The 21,548-nt window shown below is 39.2% G+C and overlaps 1 protein-coding gene across 11 annotated transcripts in view; it reads left to right on the forward strand.

Moving 5' to 3' along the window:
- Nucleotides 1–522: 522 nt before the first annotated feature.
- EMSY (EMSY transcriptional repressor, BRCA2 interacting) overlaps nt 523–21,548 on the forward strand; it is an 83,991-nt gene continuing 62,965 nt past the window's right edge. For 5 of the 11 annotated variants that reach the window (XM_081238763.1, XM_081238765.1, XM_081238769.1 and 2 more), the window contains exons 1-8: nt 523–2,672; nt 4,395–4,503; nt 10,702–10,801; nt 12,301–12,375; nt 13,712–13,753; nt 17,233–17,408; nt 19,036–19,188; nt 21,136–21,395. In XM_081238763.1, coding sequence (XP_081094889.1) covers nt 4,434–4,503; nt 10,702–10,801; nt 12,301–12,375; nt 13,712–13,753; nt 17,233–17,408; nt 19,036–19,188; nt 21,136–21,395 — 876 coding nt within the window. In that variant the 5' untranslated portion in view covers nt 523–2,672; nt 4,395–4,433. The other 6 variants (XM_081238768.1, XM_081238770.1, XM_081238773.1 and 3 more) reach the window with 4 other exon arrangements.

The following is a 21,548-nucleotide window of genomic DNA, read 5'->3' on the forward strand; positions in this document are numbered from 1 at the left end:
AGGCACAAGAATGTACAGACTCCTGTGCCTCCTTAAAGAGCTCACTGCCTGGTCAGAAATATTTTCAAACAAATGACCATAACTCAGTGTTCTGAGTTCTGTAACAAGATGTATAATAAGTGGTGTAGCAGCAGAGGCAAGAATGCCTGTCTCATCCTAGAGAGAAAGGAAGGGGCAGGACAATATTCTTGTGGGTAAAGTTTGAGTCTGATTCTTAAAGAAGAGAATTCAATGTTGGGAACATTTGGGAATATGGAGTAGTAACCGACAGCATGGGGAAGGCAGTTTCTTGCTGCAAAAGACAAATACGGTTCCAAGGAAAGGGAGGATGTGTGGTAGATCAGAGGTAGTTGACGCCAGAGCATCAGCAGTTGAAAGCTTGTTAGAAATATAGGTTCTTAGGCGCTACCTAGACCTACTCAATTAAAATTTGTATTTTAACAAGATACTCAGGTGATTCTTTGAACATTGAAATTTAAGAACCACTAGTCCAGAGCACACACTGGAGCCAAGCTGCTTAGGTTTAAATCCTGGCTTTACCATTTACTTATCATTATTATTATTATTATTATTATTATTATTATTCTTTGGTTGTGCCACTGCAGCATGGGGGATCTTAGTTTCTCGACCAGGGATGGAACCCATGTCCCCTGCAGCGGAAGCGAGGAGTCTTAACCACTGGATCACCAGGGAAGTCCCACGATTTACTTATTTATTTATTTATTTAAACATCTTTATTGGAGTATAACCACCATTTACTTATAATGTGTAACTTTAGGCAAGCTATTTCACCTCCTTCCTATGCCTCAGTTTCCTCATTTGTAATTAGATAATAGTTTCTACCTCATAAAGTTGTTTTAAGGATGGAACAAATATTTTAAATGCTTAGAACAGTACTTGGCACCTACCAAGCCCAAGGATAAGCGGAAGGACTCTAAGATATTTGGGGGACTGCAAGAAGAGAATTCACCCAGATCTATAGGATTTGGGTGAATTCCAATCGAAGATCTGGAGTTATAAAGCCCAACTCCCTTCAATTGGGTGAGTTCTTGAATATCTGTGTTTTTCTCACTCCCAGTAGGTGGTAATCTTAATTATACCTGCCTCACTAAGATGCTCAAATCAAAAAATATATGTTCAACTACAAAATCTTCTATTAAAGTTTCATTTATCATCTTTCCAAGAGTTAAGTATCTGGCCAGAAAGCAGTGGTACCTCAATTCAGTAGGAAATAGATGGAAAAGAATGCATTGGAAGATCAGGGAGGGAATGGTGGGAAAGCCTGGAGACTATTTGTCCCACTTCCTGACTTTCTGAAGGGGCAGACTTGGGTTTCAACAATAACAATTTTCCTGGGCCTCAGAGAGGATTTTTAGCTAATGGGCAAATAGTACACAAATGCCGTTATTTATTTTTTCTTCCTAACCTGACCTACAATGGAGATTCAAGAACATGAACAGTCTCACACGTTTGTATAGTGGTCCAAAATTTACAAATAACTTTTCTCTACTTTGTGTATCACAACATCCTTATAGGGTAATATTAACCTAACATTTTATAAGAAAACTTTGTTAATATCATAAAGCACATTAAAAACTCCTTTCCATTTGAGTATTTTTACCAGATCCGATGTCTCCCAAAGTACAAAATTTAAAAGGGAGAGCAATCACAAAACTTGATTGGATCTTCAACAGTAGCAGATACTGGCTTCGATCTTATGGCCGCGATTATTTGTATATTGGGCCCCTTTTCTCATCCGTAAAACAGGGGCAACAATACCCTCTTCAAACAACTGTTCTGTGATTAAACACGAACAAAGGCTGAAGGGTGAACCTACCACGTCGCAGGGCCTCAAATAAACCCCTTCTCCTTCTTGCCTTTGACAGATATAGCACTATCATTCCCATTTCACACGCAGGGAAACCCAAAGTCGAGAACACTCGGGTTCCTCTTCTCTACTTGCAACTCCGCAACCCCCAGATCGGGTACGCGCAACTGCGATGTCTACTGTGTCAGGTGTCGTAGCGTGTATTCTCTCTCCTCGAGCTGCGTCTGGCGGGGCTGGAGGCCGCTGATAATTGCTCCCAAGACTCTTGAGGAATCCGATCCTAATCCTCAACGGCGCTTCGGGGACGAACGTGCTTTCCCACCGTCCCTCACCCCCCCGCCTAGAATAAAGATCGCAGAGAACCATCAGCTCCAGCTACCAACGCCATCTTGACCACTACGTGTGACGCCGCACGTAGCGGAGAGCGCAGCCCATTGGCTGGGAGACGGCAGGCGGAGGCGAGGCGCGCGAAGCCGGAGAGGAGGGTGTGGAGGACAAGCCAAGGAAACTACAATCCCAGCCTTCCTTGCGCGTGCACACCAAGAGCGAAAGAGGAGGGAGTTTGGGTTCGGACCACAACTCCCAGCACCCCTCGCGATGTCTCTCCTTTCCTTTCAAAACGTGTAGGAAAAGAGGGACAGAAAAATGGAGGCCTTCTGGTGTCCGTTCTCCGAAAGGCGGGAAAGGCGAACTACACCTCCCGACTGGCAGCGCGCGGCTGCGCCTGCGCCCTGATACCTGTCGCCATCTTGCCCCTTCTGAGGCACAGCAAACAAACCCAATTCCTGGTGTCCCCTAGTCTTGGCGGAGGAGCCTTTTAGATGAGCCCAGAAAGGCCGGGCAGGTGGGTGAATCTTAGACAGGGTGCTGGGAAGAACTGGCAGGATAGCCAGTCTGGAAGAGCGCCGGGCCAAGCATTCGGAGCCCGGCTTGGGGCGCCCAACCCCATCCTCCGTTGTCTCCTAACGGGATCGTGGGGCTCCCGAGGTGGGCTGAGGGGGACTCTGGCAGGCCTGGTGCCGAAATTGCTGGGGTCCAGCTCTGGGGGCCTCCTGGTGAGTCTCGGTCGTCTGCCTGGCTGTCCGAGCGTCTACTCTTTCTCTCCGTTGTCCTCTCCGCTGAGGAGGGAGAGAGGCGCTGATGCCTGCCGGGGCCCCTGACTCCGGCTACTGGTCCTGAGAGGGCCTGGGTCGTGAGCTTGACATTGGGGTGAGCGCTGAGCGGCACCGGTGAGGAGGGTGGGCGGGCTGCTCTTGTTGTGGTGCTGCGAGAGAGTGCGTGTTTGGGGAGGGGGCGGGGCGGGCTTGCCTCCTTGACACTTGAGTGGGGGAAGGATTAGACAGGATTCCGGTTCTCGGAGCGGGCTCCGGCAACCTCTGCCCAGGTTTCCAGTGCGATGCGGCCCCGCAATGGGGTCCGCCGGCGGGGACGCGTCGGGATGCTGTGACGTGGTGCTTGATTCCGGCGGTCGCCGGCCGCCTCCAAGATCCTGTCGGGAGGCGGGGACTGGCTTGTGGAGGGAGCGGATTCCTTTGGCTCTGCCCCTTCTTCTTCCTCCCCACCCCTTTTCTTTATGTCATTCTGCCGGCTGGGGCGCGCACTCCAGTTCTCCTTGCTCTGGGTTGGTTCTTAGATGAGAGGACTATGGGAAGTAGGGGGAGGGGGGTCAACTTCAGGCTTGGAGTTGGAGTTAGCAGTCCCAGCTCTTGGAACGGGAGATAGCAGTTATTACGGGTCGATGCCTGACTTCTAGACGAGACACTGAGCTCGCTCATTCATACATTCACTCGCTCATTCATTCATTCATTCATTCATTCATATTACTTGCTCTTCTCAGTCATTCATCTGTTTATTTAACAGATATTTGCAGCGGATCTGCTGTGTGCTAAGCAGGTATAGTGCAAGGGCCCAGCGCTGTTGTCTTTTTCTCTAGACCAGGGAATTCCCAGTACCAAGTTCCTGACATCTAAACTTTTGGTAAATGTTTTTTTGAGGACTGCTGGGTGTAAATTCATGTTTCATTGGTAAGACTCGAGGAGAAAGTACTATATTAAGTTCCATTAACCCACTTAACATCCTAGGAACTTTACTTATTTTATTTCGTGTAGCTCATAGTGAGAAAGCCGGCAGAAGTCAAGTGACTTGCCCAGGTTACACAGGTAGTGGCACCTATTTATGAAATAATGTGTTAGCCACTAGGATAAGAACTTCACATACACTGTTATTTAATCCTCATAACAAGCTGAGTGATAAACTCTCTGTTTCACAGATGTGTAAAGTTTATGTTCAGATAGGCCAATTTACCCAGGATCACACAGCCAGTAAGTTGAAAGATTGAATTAGAACCTATGTGTGTCCAATGCCTATGCTCTTTCCACTATGATAGGCTGGAATACTAAGCTCACACATGGTTAAATTCTTCATTTGTCAGAAGTTGGAAAGCATGGAGGTGAAATAGGATTGTGAGATATTCTTACTGGTTTTGCTTCTTAGCGTGTGGATCTCCACGTGAGTGGGCTTTTGAATGTACTTTCGTAATTTGAGTTTTTGGTTTTTGTTTTGGTAGGGAGGACAAGCTCTTTGGGGCTACCAAAAAGAAGCAGCAATGCCTGTTGTGTGGCCAACACTTTTGGATCTCAGCAGGGATGAATGCAAAAGGATTCTTCGAAAATTGGGTATGATTTTCATTTTTGATGTTTCATGCCTCCCTATGATCCTTTTCCCTTTCTGTTTGGGTCATGGCTGTTTGCATGGATATCATATTTCATGATGGTTAGAAATTCTTGAGGTATAGTTCTTGTCTTACTCTGTTATTTCCCTAGTGCTTTGTATAGTGCTTTGTACACAGTAGATGCATGAATCATATTAATAATAATAGCAGCTAAAAGTTCTTCAGGGCTACTGGGCTATTCTGAGTCCTTTACATTCAGCATCTCATTTAATCCTCATTCAAACCAAAAAGATAGGTGTGTTTCTTCTTTTGTCCCCATTTTACAGATGACAGACCTGAAGCTTAGAACCCGAAGTAATGCTGATAGTAAGTCATGGGGTCAGAATTTCAACCCAGGGAATAGGATTCCAGTCTCATGTTAACATACTTTTAACCTTCATGAATGTATGTGTGAATTACATACTGTTTCTGAATTCTAAGTTAATGTAAGCTATGCTGACTTTTCCAAATTATATTTTACTTTCAGTAATAAAACACCATTTATGCCTGTAATGAATTATTTAGTGCTTCTTTTCCTTTAGAGCAGCCTTTCTCAACTAACATTTAGGGAGAGAATTAAGCCCTAATACTAAGTTATCCATTGTATGTAATGAACTAACTTTTCTTCATGCATCTAGAATGGTATGTATTATCCTTGGGAAAACTGAGAAAAAAAGATTTACTCAAATCACTTTCTGTATTCTGTGGTTTACATGAGTATCCTTGGTTGAGAAATGCAGCCTTGGACTCTAAGGTCCAAGAAGGAACCTTTTTGTCTTATTTACCACTATAGTCTCAGGCCAGCACATAGTAGGGACTCAGTAAATGAAAAAATAATTTGAAAAAGAATATTAGATGTTTTGGCAGTGGATAGGAATTATTTAGATATCTATGACTTTGAAGGGGAAAGTGTGGACCTTGAATTCAGATAGACCTGGGGTCTTGGTCCTGTTACTAACGACCGACATGATCCAAGGACAAGTTGTTTAATCTCCCTAAATCTATTGACACTTTTGTAAATGAAGGACAATAATATCTGCCTCATAAGTTTATGTGGATTAAGTGTATATAAAAAGGGCCTGTCACAGTGCCTGACATCTGAGTATATAACGTTTTAAAGCAGTTGCTTTCAGACATTTATTTATTTGCAGGTGAATCTTTTCTTCAAAGGAAATCTTTGTTGGGAATTCCTATGCATAAATCTGAATCATAGCAAATCTGGCCCTGCCTGCTAATAACCTTTGCCCTTTTTATTTCCCCTTAGGCCACTATGAGGATTTCTATATTTTAAACTACTTCTTAGCATTGTATTTTAGCACCTCTAGAGAGGTTTTTTGTTTTGTTTTGGGGTGGGTTGGTTTTTTGGGGGGTCAGTTATTCCTTTTTTTTTTTTAACCTTATATCCAAACTTTTAGTACTAATTCGAGGGTGATTTTCTACACACTTATATGCAATTGCTCTAACTTGCTAGCTACCAGTTATAAAGTTGGATTTTTATTTATTTCACAGCTGAAATAATTGCAGATCACAACTGAAGTTGATTGCATTAGAGTTTCTGGGCTTTTGGGACCTTGAATCAAGAGATTATGTTTGAATATAAAAATTGTAACCTTTAAGTGTAAATTTATCCTTAATTTTAGTCAGAATTGTGTGGGTAATATTGCTGAAGAGCGGCTTCTATACAAAAGAAAACAGCCTTCCGAGAGGGTAACGTCATCTTCAATGACCCTTCTTTTGGGAGGTGAGCCTAGAGAGTGATTTTCGGAAAGACTTCCTCCCCACCCGTTGGCTCATTATCATAACAGTGAAACCTTTGAATTGCTTTCAAACACTAGCTCTAGGTCCAAAGTTTAGAGAAGGTACTGTATTTAAAAATTAGTTTAAAATATTTTAAGAATTAGCTTTAAGGGGCTTCCTTGGTGGCGCAGCGGTTGAGAGTCCACCTGCCGATGCAGGGGACACGGGTTCGTGCCCGGTCCAGGAAGATCCCACATGCTGCGGAGCGACTGGGCCCGTGAGCCATGGCCGCTGAGCCTGCGCGTCCGGAACCTGTGCTCCGCAGCAGGAGAGGTCACAACAGTGAGAGGACCGCGTACCGCAAAAAAAAAAAAAAAAAAAAAAGAATTAGCTTTAAAAAAATTCTTTTTAAAAATGTTATAAATTATTTTAACAGATGCTAAACATTACATTTTACTTAAATGTAGAGAAATTGGGATAGAGAATTTCTTTATGACACACTGAACATACCAGTGATAGATAAATGCTTCCTTCCCTCTATCCTGCCTCTCCCCTGCCCTATTTTTTTATGACCATTCCTGCACTGTAACTCTTACATGAGGCTTTATGAACTATAGTATAATTGAATGGCTGGTTTGTTTAAATGGAACGGGTTGAGGGCTTTATAAAAATAGTTTGGCAAATCTTCTGTTTTCTGTGTTTTTTCGTGTGTTATTTCGTTATACTTACGCATCATTAGAGTTAACACTGTAATAGAATGGTACCAAAAATAATACCAGAAATTCAACTGAGTTTGATATTTGTCAGAATCTTAGGATTCTCATCAAATGAAATCCACAAATGTGAATGAGGTTGGGAAGCTAGTAAAAGTTCTTTACAATGAGTGAGTTTCTCATTGAATGAAGGGGGGAGGTATGCATTGGATTGTGTAGCTATGAGAACTGTGTTCTGAGTTACAGTTTTGTGTGAGGTTGCCACCTCTTACTTTTTTTTTTTTTTTTTTTTTTTTTGCTGTACGCGGGCCTCTCACTGCTGTGGCCTCTCCTGCTGCAGAGCACAGGCCCCGGACGCGCAGGCTCAGCGGCCATGGCTCACGGGCCCAGCCGCTCCGCGGCATGTGGGATCCTCCGGGACCGGGGCCCGAACCCGCGTCCCCTGCATCGGCAGGCGGAGTCAACCACTGCGCCACCAGGGAAGCCCAACCACCTCTTCTGTGCATGACTTTTTAGTTGGACTTGGAATGAGACTTGAGATGTCAAGAATTTTTGTCTTTCTTTAGTTAATTTCACTTTTTTTGAAATATTGTGAAATAGTGAAATTTTGATCACCATAAATTCGACAGGCCAAAAGTGAAGTTTTTCCTCAAACCACTTCCTCTCTCTGACCTCTCCATTTCTTTTTATGGTATTGCCATTCTACTAAATATCTTGGAAACTGAAAAACCTGATTCTTTTCCTTCTGCCATTCCTTCCACATTTAATCAGTCACTGAGTTCTATCAAAAACTTTTTAGACTGGAAATGGTGGCTTTTCTTAGTCTGGCCCCAAACAGTTTTTCCTTTTTTTTTTTTTTTTTTTGAGGTACGCGGGCCTCTCACTGTTGTGGCCTCTTCCGTCGCGGAGACAGGCTCCGGACGTGCAGGCTCAGTGGCCGTGGCTCACGGGCCCAGCTGCTCCGCGGCATGTGGGATCTTCCCGGACCGGGGCATGAACCCGTGTCCCCTGCATCGGCAGGCGGACTCTCAACCACTGCGCCACCAAGGAAGCCCAGTTTTTCCATTTTTATCCTTGTTGGATTTTAATCACCTTGAGGATAAGGACTTTGTTTTGTTCATATAAGGATTCTCCATGGTACCTTGTAGTAGTAGTGTTCAATTAGTAGTTTGGTTTGAATTAGCGACTAACCAAGTACGGACATATTTCCCTAGTGTAAAACTCTCAAAATAGCCTCTGACTATTACTGGAAGTTTAATGTCTCTGTGAAACATTATGTGCTCTTTTACTCTCTCTGTTCCTTTTGCACATTTGCATTTCACCCCCTGCCTGCCTAGAGCACAGTTCTCTTTCTGATTAAAGCTTATGCTTCCAGACTAGATGATGTGTTTTTCTTCTGTGCCTTTATCACTGTATTGTAAATGTATCAGAATTGTCTGATGACTTGTTTCACTGTAGCTTTATTCTAGAGTTAACTTCTTAAGGGCAGGATTTAGCATACTATCTGGTATATATAATAGGACTCAATACTGATTTGTTGAATAAAATATTCCATAAATGGGGCATAAACATTTAGATATAGTGGTTTCTTAGTTATCCCCAGTGTCTTTCTGAACTCTACTTTAGGTTCTGATAAAAGCTGAAATATATGTTTCCTGGAACAAAGTATTTCCTTCACTACTCCAGAGAAGCAGAGTTTGTCCTTCCAGAGAGACCACATGAAACATCTACATAATATCCAGCCTAGATTGAACATGCAGGATGTTTACATATGGGATAATTCAGTTGGACCAGACATTTCTATTTAAGCTCACTCTTCTATATAAAGTCTTTTCTTTTGATAGAACTGTGAATAATATGAACTGAATGAGGCTACTGTTTTATTGTTGGTTTAGTACCTTGGATGCAGGTATGCATGCCTTAATTATTTGGCTAATATTCAGTATCTGTTGTATGTAAGGCATTGGCAAATACTGGTAGCAACTTGAATTGAGTAAGAAGATAACTGTAGTCTGGACACTTATTTCCCATCATTTTGTTTTGCTCAGGTATACTTGTCTCATAGTGTTAATAGTTTGAAACAACTATTTTATTATTTCTCATGATTCTATGGGTTTTTTGTCTTGCCTGAGCTCTCTCATGTGGCTCTATTCAGCTGGTAGCTTAGCTGGTTAATTGGGCTCAGCTGAGGTGGCTGGGCCTCTCTCTCCATGTGACCTTTCATCCTGGGCTTCTTCATAGCTTGGTGATCTCAAGCTTCCAAGAGGGCAAGGTCCTGTGTCCAAGGCTGCTATTTGCATCATGTATACTGATGTTCCATTGGCCAAAGTAAGTCACATGCCAAGCCCAGAGTCAGTGTGGGAGGGACTATTGGAAGGTAGTACACGAGGCAGTACACTGAGAGGCAGGCATGGTTCATTGGGAGCCATTGAGGGCTTTTTGGTTTTATATTTTAACCACTACTAGGGACTGACAGTTTCATTAAATAAGAGTTGTTGCTGTGGAAAGTTAGTGAAATGAAACTGTCTGGCATTAGGGTTCAGTGTATTATGTCCTGATTGCTGTAAGAGCAATTCATGTATGCTAATATGCCTTAGTCATTTTGCTGGTGGTTTTTATAGATGCAGAGGATCATAGAAATGGACGGTACCTTCAAAGTGTCTTCTAGATAAAGAAACTGAGGATCAGAGATGAGAAAGGACTTGTCCAAGGTCACACAACTAGTGTCAGTACTGGAGCCAGAATCTGGTCATTTGACTCTTGATCCAGTAGTTTTTCACTTGCACACTATTCACAGATAGAATATAGGTCAAATTCTTAGGCAAGCCTAAGGAATTATTTCAAAGTTTGGCCAGTAAAGGTACCTATCAATAATGCTAAAAACTTCTCTTATCAGCCTTTTTATATCACTTGGAACCTGCTCCCAAGTGTTGGTAGCATCTGAGTTGAATGTTCTTCAGGATGATGCGTAAGACGAAATATTTACCATTAGATTTTTCTTTTTTTTTTTTGCGGTACGCGGGCCTCTCACTGTTGTGGCGTCTCCCGTTGCGGAGCACAGGCTCCGGACGCGGAGGCTCAGCGGCCATGGCTCACGGGCCCAGCCGCTCTGCGGCATGTGGGATCTTCCCGGACCAGGGCACGAACCCGCGTCCGCTGCATCGGCAGGCAGACTCTCAACCACTGCACCACCAGGGGAACCCACCATTAGATTTTTCTACCTAAACTTTTTATATACATGACTTCTGTGAGGCAGTAAAAAAGAAAATAAGATTATAAAAGCCACATTTTATTTTTATTATTTTTTATTTTTTTATAAGGAATTTTTTTTTATTAGTTTCTGCTTTATAACAAAGTGAATCAGTCATACGTATACATCTGTTCCCACATCCCTTCCCTCATGCATCTCCCTCCCTCCCACCCTCCCCATCCCACCCCTTCAGGCGGTCACAAAGCACCGAGCTGATCTCCCTGTGCTCTGCGGCTGCTTCCCACTAGCTATCTACCTTACGTTTGGTAGTGTATATATGTCCATGCCTCTCTTTCGTAAAAGCCACATTTTAACCTATGGTTTTAGATAAAATTTTTGAGAGGACATTAATGAAATATTCGCATATTGATTTTTAGGTTTCCTGCCCTGAAGTTTCACTCTATGTAGCCATAGTACTTAAATATTGATGGCCTATCTTGATAAAATAATTTTCTTCTTCTAGAATTGGAGGCATATGCTGGAGTTATCAGTGCACTTCGGGCACAGGGAGATCTCACCAAGGAAAAGAAAGATCTTCTTGGAGAACTCTCAAAAGTTCTTAGGTAAATTATCATAAAAGTTTGTGAGAGATGAGTCTAGAAATATCATTTTGAGGTGTTTCAATACTTTTCACTCTTAAGCTGAAGACATAGGTGTTCAAGTTGTTGGTGTTTAGAGATCCCATCCCAGTTGTGTTCTTTGTTATGGAAAATTATGTAATTTACCATTTATTCTGTAATCTAATCAGAAAAGGTTTAAGGCAGGTTATCTTAGGTTTGGGCTGCTTGGAAAAGGGAGGTATTTTTGACCTGGGTGAAGGAAAGAAGAGCTGGCAGCGACTGGATAGGAAGATCTAGAGTGGCCCAGTGGCATTTGTTAGGGGGTAGAAGGAGACACTAGGAAGTTGTTGTCTTAATTTACAGAAATGGGTGGTGATTAATAGTCATAGCCTTAGGGATAGTTTATCCCTTCAGCTTCCCACTAGAGTTAAAAAAATTCATTAAAAAAATTCTGGTGAAAGGGATTCTTTGATACTTTGCCTTGATCCATTCTTAACATCTTGAGCTTTCTCAGAAAATTCAGTTCTGTTTTAACTGAAGTTTCCTTTCTACATTTAAGACCATTTTGTCCTATTCTTTTTTTAAGTGAAAATAGGGAAGAGATTTTTTTCCCTGCATTTAATTAACATTAAAATAGGGATGTTATTAAGCCAAATTGTCAGTCTTATTGCCTCCATACTTAACAATTTATATTTTTTGTTTGTTTGTTGTTTATATTGCCTCATAAATTCTGCTTTCCAGCCCCTTAAATATTTTAGTCCGTGGTATAGATTTAACTTAGCAATAAAAATTACACTTTTAAGAGTGCTATTCACTTTATTGAGTATTTATGAATGGAATGGGTATAGCCTTTTTTCAGTTGTTTAGATTTAACTTTACATGTATTTAATCAGCATCAACATAAGTACATTTTTACTATAGTGGTAACATTATACAATGTAGAAGACATACAGCTCAAGTGTTGGGTAATAAAGGAATAATATCCTGGTGTCAAGTTTCATAGCATATAGCTATAGGAAACATTATCTTGCCACTTTCATTTCTTTATTATATTCACTAAACATAAAATTATAGACTCTTAAGCTTTAGAAAGGACTTTAGAAGACTTTCTTCCAAGTGCCAAAATCCTCTTCTCAGTAACCATGATTAGGGGTCATTCAGTGGCTGTTTACATTTAGATAACAGGAACCTCTGCTAATCTTGAACATGGTCTGATATTTCTGAGTTTTGGACGTAATGACTTGATATCAAGCTGAATTTGTCTTCCTGTGATTTCTAATTTGTAACTAATTCTCTCTGCAGTTACACAGAATCAGTCTGAATCCTTTTCTATGACTTTAATTAAAGCATTTGAAGATATATATTAGGCCCCTGTCTATATCTTTTTACAAATCAATTTTGCCCCCCCACCCCCAAGCAAAATGTTGACTTAAACATTAATAAAAGTATAGAAAAGAGCTGCCTGCTTGGCAGAGTTCTATAATGGCTATTTTTTTTCATAGCATCTCAACAGAGCGCCACCGTGCTGAAGTTCGGAGAGCAGTAAACGATGAACGGTTAACAACAATTGCACATAAGTAAGCCATTAGTCATACCACCCCTGATTTTTCATGACGTAGTATACCGTAGTTTTGAAAGTCTTCCTATTGTGTAGCAGATTCCTGAGTCTTTTATCTTGATAGTAATATCTCTGTACTCAGGGATCCTGACCATAGCTGTGTTAACTATTTATTCAATTGGTTATGTTTTTGCATTTGGTTAGGCAAGCTTTAAGTACTCAGGTCAAATCCTGTTGCAATGTAACCTCTGTATAGCTAAAGGCCTCCACAGTTTAGCAGATGATTCCTTTACTTGAAGCAAAGTTCAATAAGAAAGTAGTGTGCTCCCCAAATTTGACAGCCCCTTAGAGTTACTTTGTAATAGTATTTGATATGTATATTGCTTTATAAATAGGCATTATAAAATTTTTGATAACTGACTAATATTTCATGTATTTTGAGATTCAGCAAAAAGATTGTAAAATATATGTTCTGCTTTTGAGAAATATGACTACAGTATACCTTAATTTACTTTGACAAGCCAGCAACATAAAATTGTAAAGGATTCTTAAACTGTTTTCAGATCATTATAACTATTTGATAGATGGGGTGGAGGGTGGTGGAAGACAGACTGAGCATTAACAGAGTATGTATGGAGACAGTGCCTCCTGAAAAACGGAAAAGAACAGAAATTATCCTTTAAATGTTAATGCAAGATGGTAGGAACATTTTATAAAATAAGGTATGTTATAGAATATTCATCTGTTTTTTATTTTTATGTTTTAATGTGAAATAAAACTAAAGGAAAAAATTCAGTACATTTCCATAATGTAATGAATAATGCTTTTAACCCAATTGGCAGTATTGTATTGACCCTGAAGATCCATTAGCTTCGTGTGGTGCTTTAATGTTACTGATTTTACTTGACTGATAAAATGGGGTGCTGCCTTTTTAACTGCGTAGTTTGAAAGTTAAGCTGTTTGAATTTGGAGATTTTTCAGTGGTTGGTATGTATGCACTGTAGAAATTTGAAAATTTTCCTCTAGCATCATTAAGTATTTACTTGTTAGGCCAACATGGCTAAAACATTCACATATTGTGTTCCTTCTTTAAATTGCTCTAAACTTTTAAATTTGGATACTCTAAAAATAGTAACTGAGCCTAGATTCTAATTTGAGAACTTGTAATAGGAACTTATGTGCTAGGTAATAAAGTAGTAAATAATAGTTTGCATTCAGAGGCACTTAGAGACAAAAGTAGTACCTTAAAAGCATTGGAACAGTATTGTGGGGCAATTAGTTGTAAGTTGATGCATCAGTTTCATACTTAAAGATAACATTTATTTAGTCTCCTTTTCCTTTTTTCCCCTTTAAAGAATGAATTTATCCTTATATTTGGGTGAAAGACCAAGTTACAGGTATGCAAATAGGTTATTGTTATTTCAGGCTTTTTCTTGTATTTATTTCAAAATTGAAGCTCTCAATTATTCAGGGGCACATATTCCATTTATGAATTAACCATGCCCCTTGCTTTTACTTCTCTTCCCCTCCTCCTCTTCCTAATACTGCCCACCCTTTAGCTATTTTGCTGCTTGAAAGTACCTCTAGTCAGAGGGTGGGAAGGGAGAGGAGGTGAAAATTTTAACTACTCATTTTACTACTTGTTAGTTGTCCTGGGAGAGGTTGATGGAAGAATTTACAAGTATTTGCCAAAGTATTTTTGGATAATATGTCAGCTTCTTTGATCTGTTTGACCTCTCCCTTTCCCTCCTCTCTCTGTTAGCATGGATAATTGAGAGTTGGCTTCTATCTACCTGTTTCCTCTTTTTTTCCTCTCCTTTCTGATTTCTTTAACACATAAATTTAATTTTTTGAAAACCGTTTACTTCAGTGTATAATTTTAAGCTACTTAGGTCTTTCCATACTCCTGTTTTAATATTTTATATTGTGGTTTTAGTTTGACCAGACGTCGTATTTACTTGTTGAGCCCAAGGGTCAATGAGTGGGGAATGGTGAGGAAGACATAGATCCCTCATTCTGTCTGTCTCCTCTGCCCTCTTTCCCTCAGAAGTAGTAACAGAACCTACTTCTAAAGATTATCTATAGGAGGCCTTCAAACTGTGAGCCTGAAATAAGTAATTTGAGCCAAGGAGGAATGCATCTGAACTGACTGCATTCCCTTTCTCCACTCCCTTCCCTCCCCCACTCAAAACAGCAGCTTAGGCCAGAAGGAATGTGGTTGAAAGGTAAAGAGAAAGCCAAGAAGATTGAGCACAAAGGAGATGGAAACAAAAGGACTGGAGTGTCTAGTATCGAAGAAAAGCCTTGCTTGAACCATAACACGTGTTTATTATTTGGCACGAGACCATTTATTAAGTTTGATACTCTAATTCAGTTTCGAAACGTGTCAGAATATTATAGTATTAAAGCCTGGAATGTCAAGGGGCCTCACAGTTTTTAATTGGGCCACTCTTGCCAGCATTGTATCTAAATAAAGTGGCTATCCAGAATTACTGTTCTCTTAACTCCTTCTCCATCAGCCAGACATTCATGGGATACTGTTTGAGTTTCTATGTGAGGATGAGGATTTCATGCTGGTGTGCTGCATACCAAAGGATGAGAGGGCCAAGGTAGTTCCACTAGTATCTTGTTAGACTTCTCAGAAAAGGGGCTGGAGCCAGGTTTCCACCCTCCCTTGCTATATTTAGTATAAATAGAGAGGAGTTCTTTGGAACTTAGGAATCTCAGGAAAACCCTGGAATAAGATGTTTACAGAAACCTGTAAAATTCTATCTAGATGATTTGTGCAACTAATGCATATATACACCCTCATTAGTAAGCAAAATAGGAATTTTGATCTAATTCTAACATGATATTTAATTTTTCATTCACTTAAAAAATGTTTGAGCATGTTTGCCTGAGTAGAAATTTGGAAGATTTATAGATCTTTCTAAAAGTTGCAGTTGTATCTTTTGCACTGCAAATTCTGTCTTTTCAATAGCATATATATTCATGTATTTTGAATTATTAATCTTCCATAATTTCTGCCACCATTTAACAATGTACCAGGTAAGTGTAGACATCACTTTATTTGTATGGTAAACTCTCACCAAGCAAATTTATTAGTGATATTCTAATAAAATGATAGCAAAATAGGAGTAAGCCAAGAAAATGCTGAATAGCTTTTAGAATTTTTTCCTTTGACAATTAGCAATAGGTCTATTTCTGTCTCTCTTTCTTGTTTGTACGAATTTTCTGTTTCAGAACTAGCATCAACTTGGAGATTATGTGATAACAAATTTGTGAAGGTTATTGGGGTCTTAAGAATCCCTCTTTCCCATGTCTTAGGTAGGACTATGTTATACCATGAAGGAATTTGCAGATTTCCCACTGTAACTCAACTGAATTCATCAACTCCTAGAAATTCCTTTCTTGACTGAGTGTAAATTCTTCTCAAGTTGTAAAGTAATTTATTTGTTCCATTCAGTGAAAGTTACTAGTGATTAGACATCAGTGCCCACTTAGTATAAATCAAAGGCAGAAGTTAGACGAAACACATTTGAAAATTTTTATACCTTCCACTTGTGATGTGGCAGTTAATTTCAGTAGCATGATGTATGCTTGTTGAAGGAGACATTTAGTAGCTGTGTGACCATAAGCAAGTTATTTAACTTCTTGGTAATTCAGTTTTCCCATCTTAAAAATGGAGATAATAATATTACCAATTTCATAAGATTGAAAGAACTGTATGAGTTAATACATGTAAAATGTTTAGAACAATGCCTCACATATACTAAGTGCTAATTGATGTTAATTATCATCATTATCATCATCATCATTATTCTACTATCCACCAACAAGGGCTTTTGTGTACTCTATCTAAATTTGAAGAATCAGTGGACCTACAGAATCTTAAACTCTAGGTTGGGTTGTAGAATCTTTGGTTTTGAAAAAGGTGCAGAAATATTTCTGACTTATTGAAGAGGATGATTGATTGATTCTGGGTGAATTTTAAACCTCGACACTAATCATTAGTCAGGAAAAATGATACCACTACCTTTTGTGGAGCCAAGCCAAGGGAAGTGAACAACTGTCTTTTCATATTTCAACCTCTGTTTGGATTCCTAGGATAAAATTTGCTCAAGAAATTGAGTAAAACTGATAATAATGTCTGCTTAGGGGTAGAATTCAATTGCCTCAAACATTCCTTAAAGTGAAGAATGCTATAAATAAGTAAAATTCAAGTAGTGGCAGGTTTCTTGCAGTGTCCTCACATCTAGTATACTTTTTTTAACAGGAAGGATAATAATATAACACATTGTCAGTGACACATGCAGTGATATATACAGCTCCTTTCTATCCCCCAGTACCTAGTCTCCCTCGTTTACTGCCTCAGTTTCCCTTGTTTAAAAGCCTTAGAACCTCTGGCCATGCAGGCAGTTAGGATAATTTTGCAAAAGTTCAATGAATTCCATCCTTAATTATTCAGGAAAATCTGATTTTTGAAATAATGAGTACTTTTTACCTTTTTAGCTTAATTATAACATTAAGTTCTGAAAGTTAGTAGAAATACTAGTTTTCATTAGCAATACCAGATTTAAACTAATGAAAATAATGTTGATATTTATTTAAAAGGCATGGGACAGTTTTTGATAGTTTCAATTTTGTTCATTATAAGATTCAGATTATGGAATAAAGTGTGTAAAAATCTAAGTGTGTGTGAAATTCCTTGAATTCTGATTATTATTCATAATTTTGATCTTGCTTGCTCAAAATAACTCCTCTCCTGTTCACTCAGGGCACTTTTTATAATTTAAAAAGTTAAATTTGAGTGTATATATTTGCTTCATTTTTAGCAATTGAGAACTCTTGTAGCAGTGTTTTCTTTTTTGTTTAGTATGTCTGGACCTAATAGCTCTTCAGAATGGTCCATTGAAGGTCGTCGATTGGTACCCCTGATGCCTCGGCTGGTTCCCCAAACTGCCTTCACTGTAACAGCTAATGCTGTTGCCAATGCAGCTATCCAGCACAATGCATCTCTTCCAGTGCCTGCAGAAACGGGAAGCAAGGAAGGTGAGTAGAGAAATAGTTCTGTGTGTAGAAATGACTTTTCTCACATTCTTCAAGAAAAGTTGTCTTGTTTTTCATCTGTTTTTGTCCAGTGTTTAAAAGTTGTGAAACATAATGAGCAACACTTGTTCTGAAACGAGAAACTGCCAAGTTTTTAGTCTCAACCAAAATTAAATATCCCTTTTGTTCAAAGTGTGAATTATATTTATCACAAAATTGCAAAAAGCCTTCTTGGATTGAATTTTTGAAATGAGCGTGTCTTGTTAGAAGTGGATAAAAGGCCTTAACAGGTGACATGGAAAATTAATAAGATGATAGAAGTCATTTATCTGCTGAAGAAAGATGCTGAACTGATACTTTAGAAAATAAAGCTCTGTTTTTGTCTTCTGGAATCAGTGGTATATGCTGCTTCTCTGTTCCAGTCAATGTGCTGAATCTGTTAGCAGTTACGTGGCCGATGGGGATGGCTTTCTTATTGTTATTTAATCTAATAATTGATACATGCTTTAAAAATCCTTGGAGTCTCCTGAGGTCACCAAGAGTAATATTAAATTTGAGAGCGCATGTTTGGGTTGACTTCAGTAGCTTAGTTTGGTGTTACATGAAAGTGACCCTGAAAATAATGCAGTTGTCAGATTACTTTGCAGAATTGTTCTTTTCTTGACTAGCAATGGGTTGTGGAGCAGAATGAGACACTCCTTTCATACATGCCAGACTCTGTTTTACACGGAAGGAAGCTATATTTAGGGAGAGACAGTTATCAGTGTGCAAACTTGGCCTCCATTGAGTTCCTGATTTCTTTGTTGCAGGAGAGCTATCTTTCTTCTCTTCCCACTTCTGTCTTTTCTATTTACCACCTCTCTGGTTCACTGGAAAGAATATAGAATTTTCAATAGTCTAATCTATGTTTGAATCCTAGTTTGCCATTTCTTTGCTTTGTGACCTCCAGCAAGTCTTTTTAGCTTCTGTGAGCCTTGGGTTCCTCATCTTTAAAATGAGGATGTGGTGTTGTGAGAATTAGTGATAATATATGGAAAGGATTTAGCATAATGTATGGTACTCAGTGCCTGTAAATAGTGCCTGTGAGCTACTCCTGCTTCTTGTTGTTGTTATTCAAGAAATTGAAATATGAAGTTGTCATTACCTTAGTTATTATTGCACTGCTTAGATGGCAAGTGACTATTAAGTTGTTTATGATAAAAGGAACTTACCTTGTTTCTCTCCAGGAGCCAAGTTGGAAATTGCTATGGTTAGGGAAAAATTATCCATCACTCCATCATTGATGCTGCTATTAGTATTAAAAAAGAATACAAGTATATGCTTTTTGTCCAACTCCTGCCATGAAGGAAAAATGATTTTCATTTTTCTCAGTTTTAAACTTGTTTTCTTTGTAACTGTGCTCTTCTCCATTGTCAGTGTCACCTGTACACAGCTGCTAAATACTTGGGGGAAACCTAGTTAAGTGATGATTTTCAGGAAAGCTTATTAATATGTTTTAACCTAGTACTGGCCTCTAACTTCTGATTATATAAAAATGTTAAAATTAGCCTGCAGAAAAAACAATAATTTTACTGTGTGCATGGACAGTTTTGGTGAAAGTTAACAGCAGACTTTTTTATCGTCCCTTCAGTAGTGGTTTGCTATTCCTACACAAGTACCACGTCAACCCCAACCTCTACCCCTGTTCCAAGTGGCAGCATAGCAACGGTTAAGTCTCCAAGACCTGCCAGTCCTGCCTCCAATGTAGTTGTCTTGCCAAGTGGAAGTACTGTTTATGTCAAAAGTAAGTGATACTCTCAGTGTTATCAGGGCCATCTTGACTAAAAGCTGCAGCATAGGCTCTGATTAGATCTGCCTTCCTGATAATTCATTGGTCCACTGGCTATTAGCAGTGGTTAGTTTTTGAAGGTTGTAAAGAATTCCTTTCTTTACATGTGACTAGGTATATATTGCTTTTTAATCAGTTCTGGGGGTTGAGAAATTACTTCTTTTTTGTTTTCTATGGGGAATCTGCCTTGAACAGTGCTATACTCTTAAGATTCACTTGTTTTGGTTTTCATGGAATAGAAATGTGAATAGAAACTAAAGGAATGTGCTTATGTCATTTATTTAGTGTTTACTCCTATAATGTAATCTTTGTAGTGTTTTAAAAAATTATTTAGGTACCATATCATTTGACTGTTAAATTCAGTGAAGCATTCTAGAGATTCCTTTCATATTTCTAGCTGACTGTAATTTTTTTAAGTTTATTTGCAGTTTTTAACCCCTTTGATTCTACGCTGTGAAGCAGTTTAATGTCCAGTTCATTTTTTGTTTTTAATGTCTGTTATGTCAGTATTGATTTGCTTTTGGTATCAACTGGAGATCATTGATATTTGACTTTCATTTTTCTCAGTATAGTTATAAACTTGATTTCTTTGTAGCTTTTAGAGGTGGACTTAGTTGTTTTAGACAAATGATTTTAGGTCATTGTCAGTCTTGTTTAGGGTTTAAAAATTGAGGGTATAAGGAGTTATGTTTTATTACCAATTCCATGAGTCATGCTGTATGCTTTTTAAATGTCTGCTTTATAGAGATTTCCTATGTATATTGCAAGGTTTTATGTTTCTCACTTGATTTTTTTAAAAAGTACAAAAACAGTTGAGGCTTTAGTGCATTAAGAAAAAACTAAGAATCTGGGAGTATTAGTTTATATCAGATTTCTGTGGATTTAGCCAAGATGATCTTTTAAAATAACCATAGAGGTCTATTTTTAAATTTTTTAAAAAATGTTGAAAGTGAATCCCAGACATGAAGAAACCATTTCACACAATATATAGTTTGAAGTAACAGGAAGTTTATTGTTTCATTCTCAGAAGTCACACAGGCAACATTAGTTTGAGATATAATTATTCATTCACCTAACTTCATATGTGCAAGACACTATACCAGGGAAACAAACCGATAAGACTTAGTTGTTGTCCTTTGGGAGCCCCTTAATAAAAGGAGATGTGCAGACTGACAGCCACATTACCATGGGGTAAGTGATACAGAAGAGAATGTACAAAGTGCTTTCTAAGCTCAGAGGAGACATGAATTCGCTTTGCTTAGAGGAGTAAGGGAAAGCTTCACCGAGGAGATGGCTTGCAGGATGATGATTGCTGGATGATGAAGAGGTCATTGAATGTATGTGGTGTTCCCCAAAGAACAGTAGTATATAGAGACTCCAGATGGATAGAATATGTGATAAGGTGGCTTTGGGGAATGGTGAGCAGTTTAGTGTGCCAGGATTATAAGGTGGGTGGAATAGGGTATTGTGTTCTTAGAAAGATATGGGACCTTGAATGATAAAGTAATGATTTTTGTGCCTCATCTTATAGGGAGATAAAAACTGCTAAAGGATTTGAGGCAGGGCATTGGCTTTATTAGATGTGTGAGATTTTTATAGCTGGTAGTAGGATGAAGGGTAGAATGGAAGTGGAGAGATTAGAAGCATGTACACCTTTTAGGAGGTTGTCGCTAAAATACAGGCAGGAGATAAGAAGGCCTGACATGGCTATAGGGTTAAAGAAAAAAGGGAAGGCATTCAGAGACAGCTTCTCTGAGGGAGGATTGATAGAACTTACTGTCTGATTGGGCATGAGGCAAAGGGAGAGGTCAAGGATGACTGATGATGCAATGATTTAAAAATAAAGTATAAAATACAAGGTTATATTGCTATAAATGTAGCAATATTGTCACTGCCTTACAGGTGTTAGCTGTTCAGATGAAGACGAAAAACCCAGAAAACGAAGGCGAACAAACTCTTCTAGCTCTTCCCCCGTTGTCCTAAAGGAAGTTCCAAAGGCTGTTGTTCCAGTCTCAAAGACGATCACTGTACCTGTGAGTGGCAGTCCTAAGATGAGCAACATCATGCAGAGCATTGCCAACTCCTTACCACCCCATATGTCTCCTGTGAAAATAACCTTCACCAAACCATCAACACAGACAACAAACACAACAACACAGAAGGTACGTGGTGGAGGGAGTCTGTCTGCCAATTGCGGTTTTTCTCTCTTTCAGTCAATATGCTTCAGATTTAACAAACATGCACTGAGTGCTTACTATGTGCTTGGCATTATGGTGGGAATGTTCACATCTCTTTCTTTAATTCTGCACATAAAG

The sequence above is a fragment of the Mesoplodon bidens genome (genome assembly GCF_964165515.1).
Source record: "Mesoplodon bidens genome assembly, chromosome: 7".
Lineage (NCBI taxonomy): Eukaryota > Metazoa > Chordata > Mammalia > Artiodactyla > Ziphiidae > Mesoplodon > Mesoplodon bidens.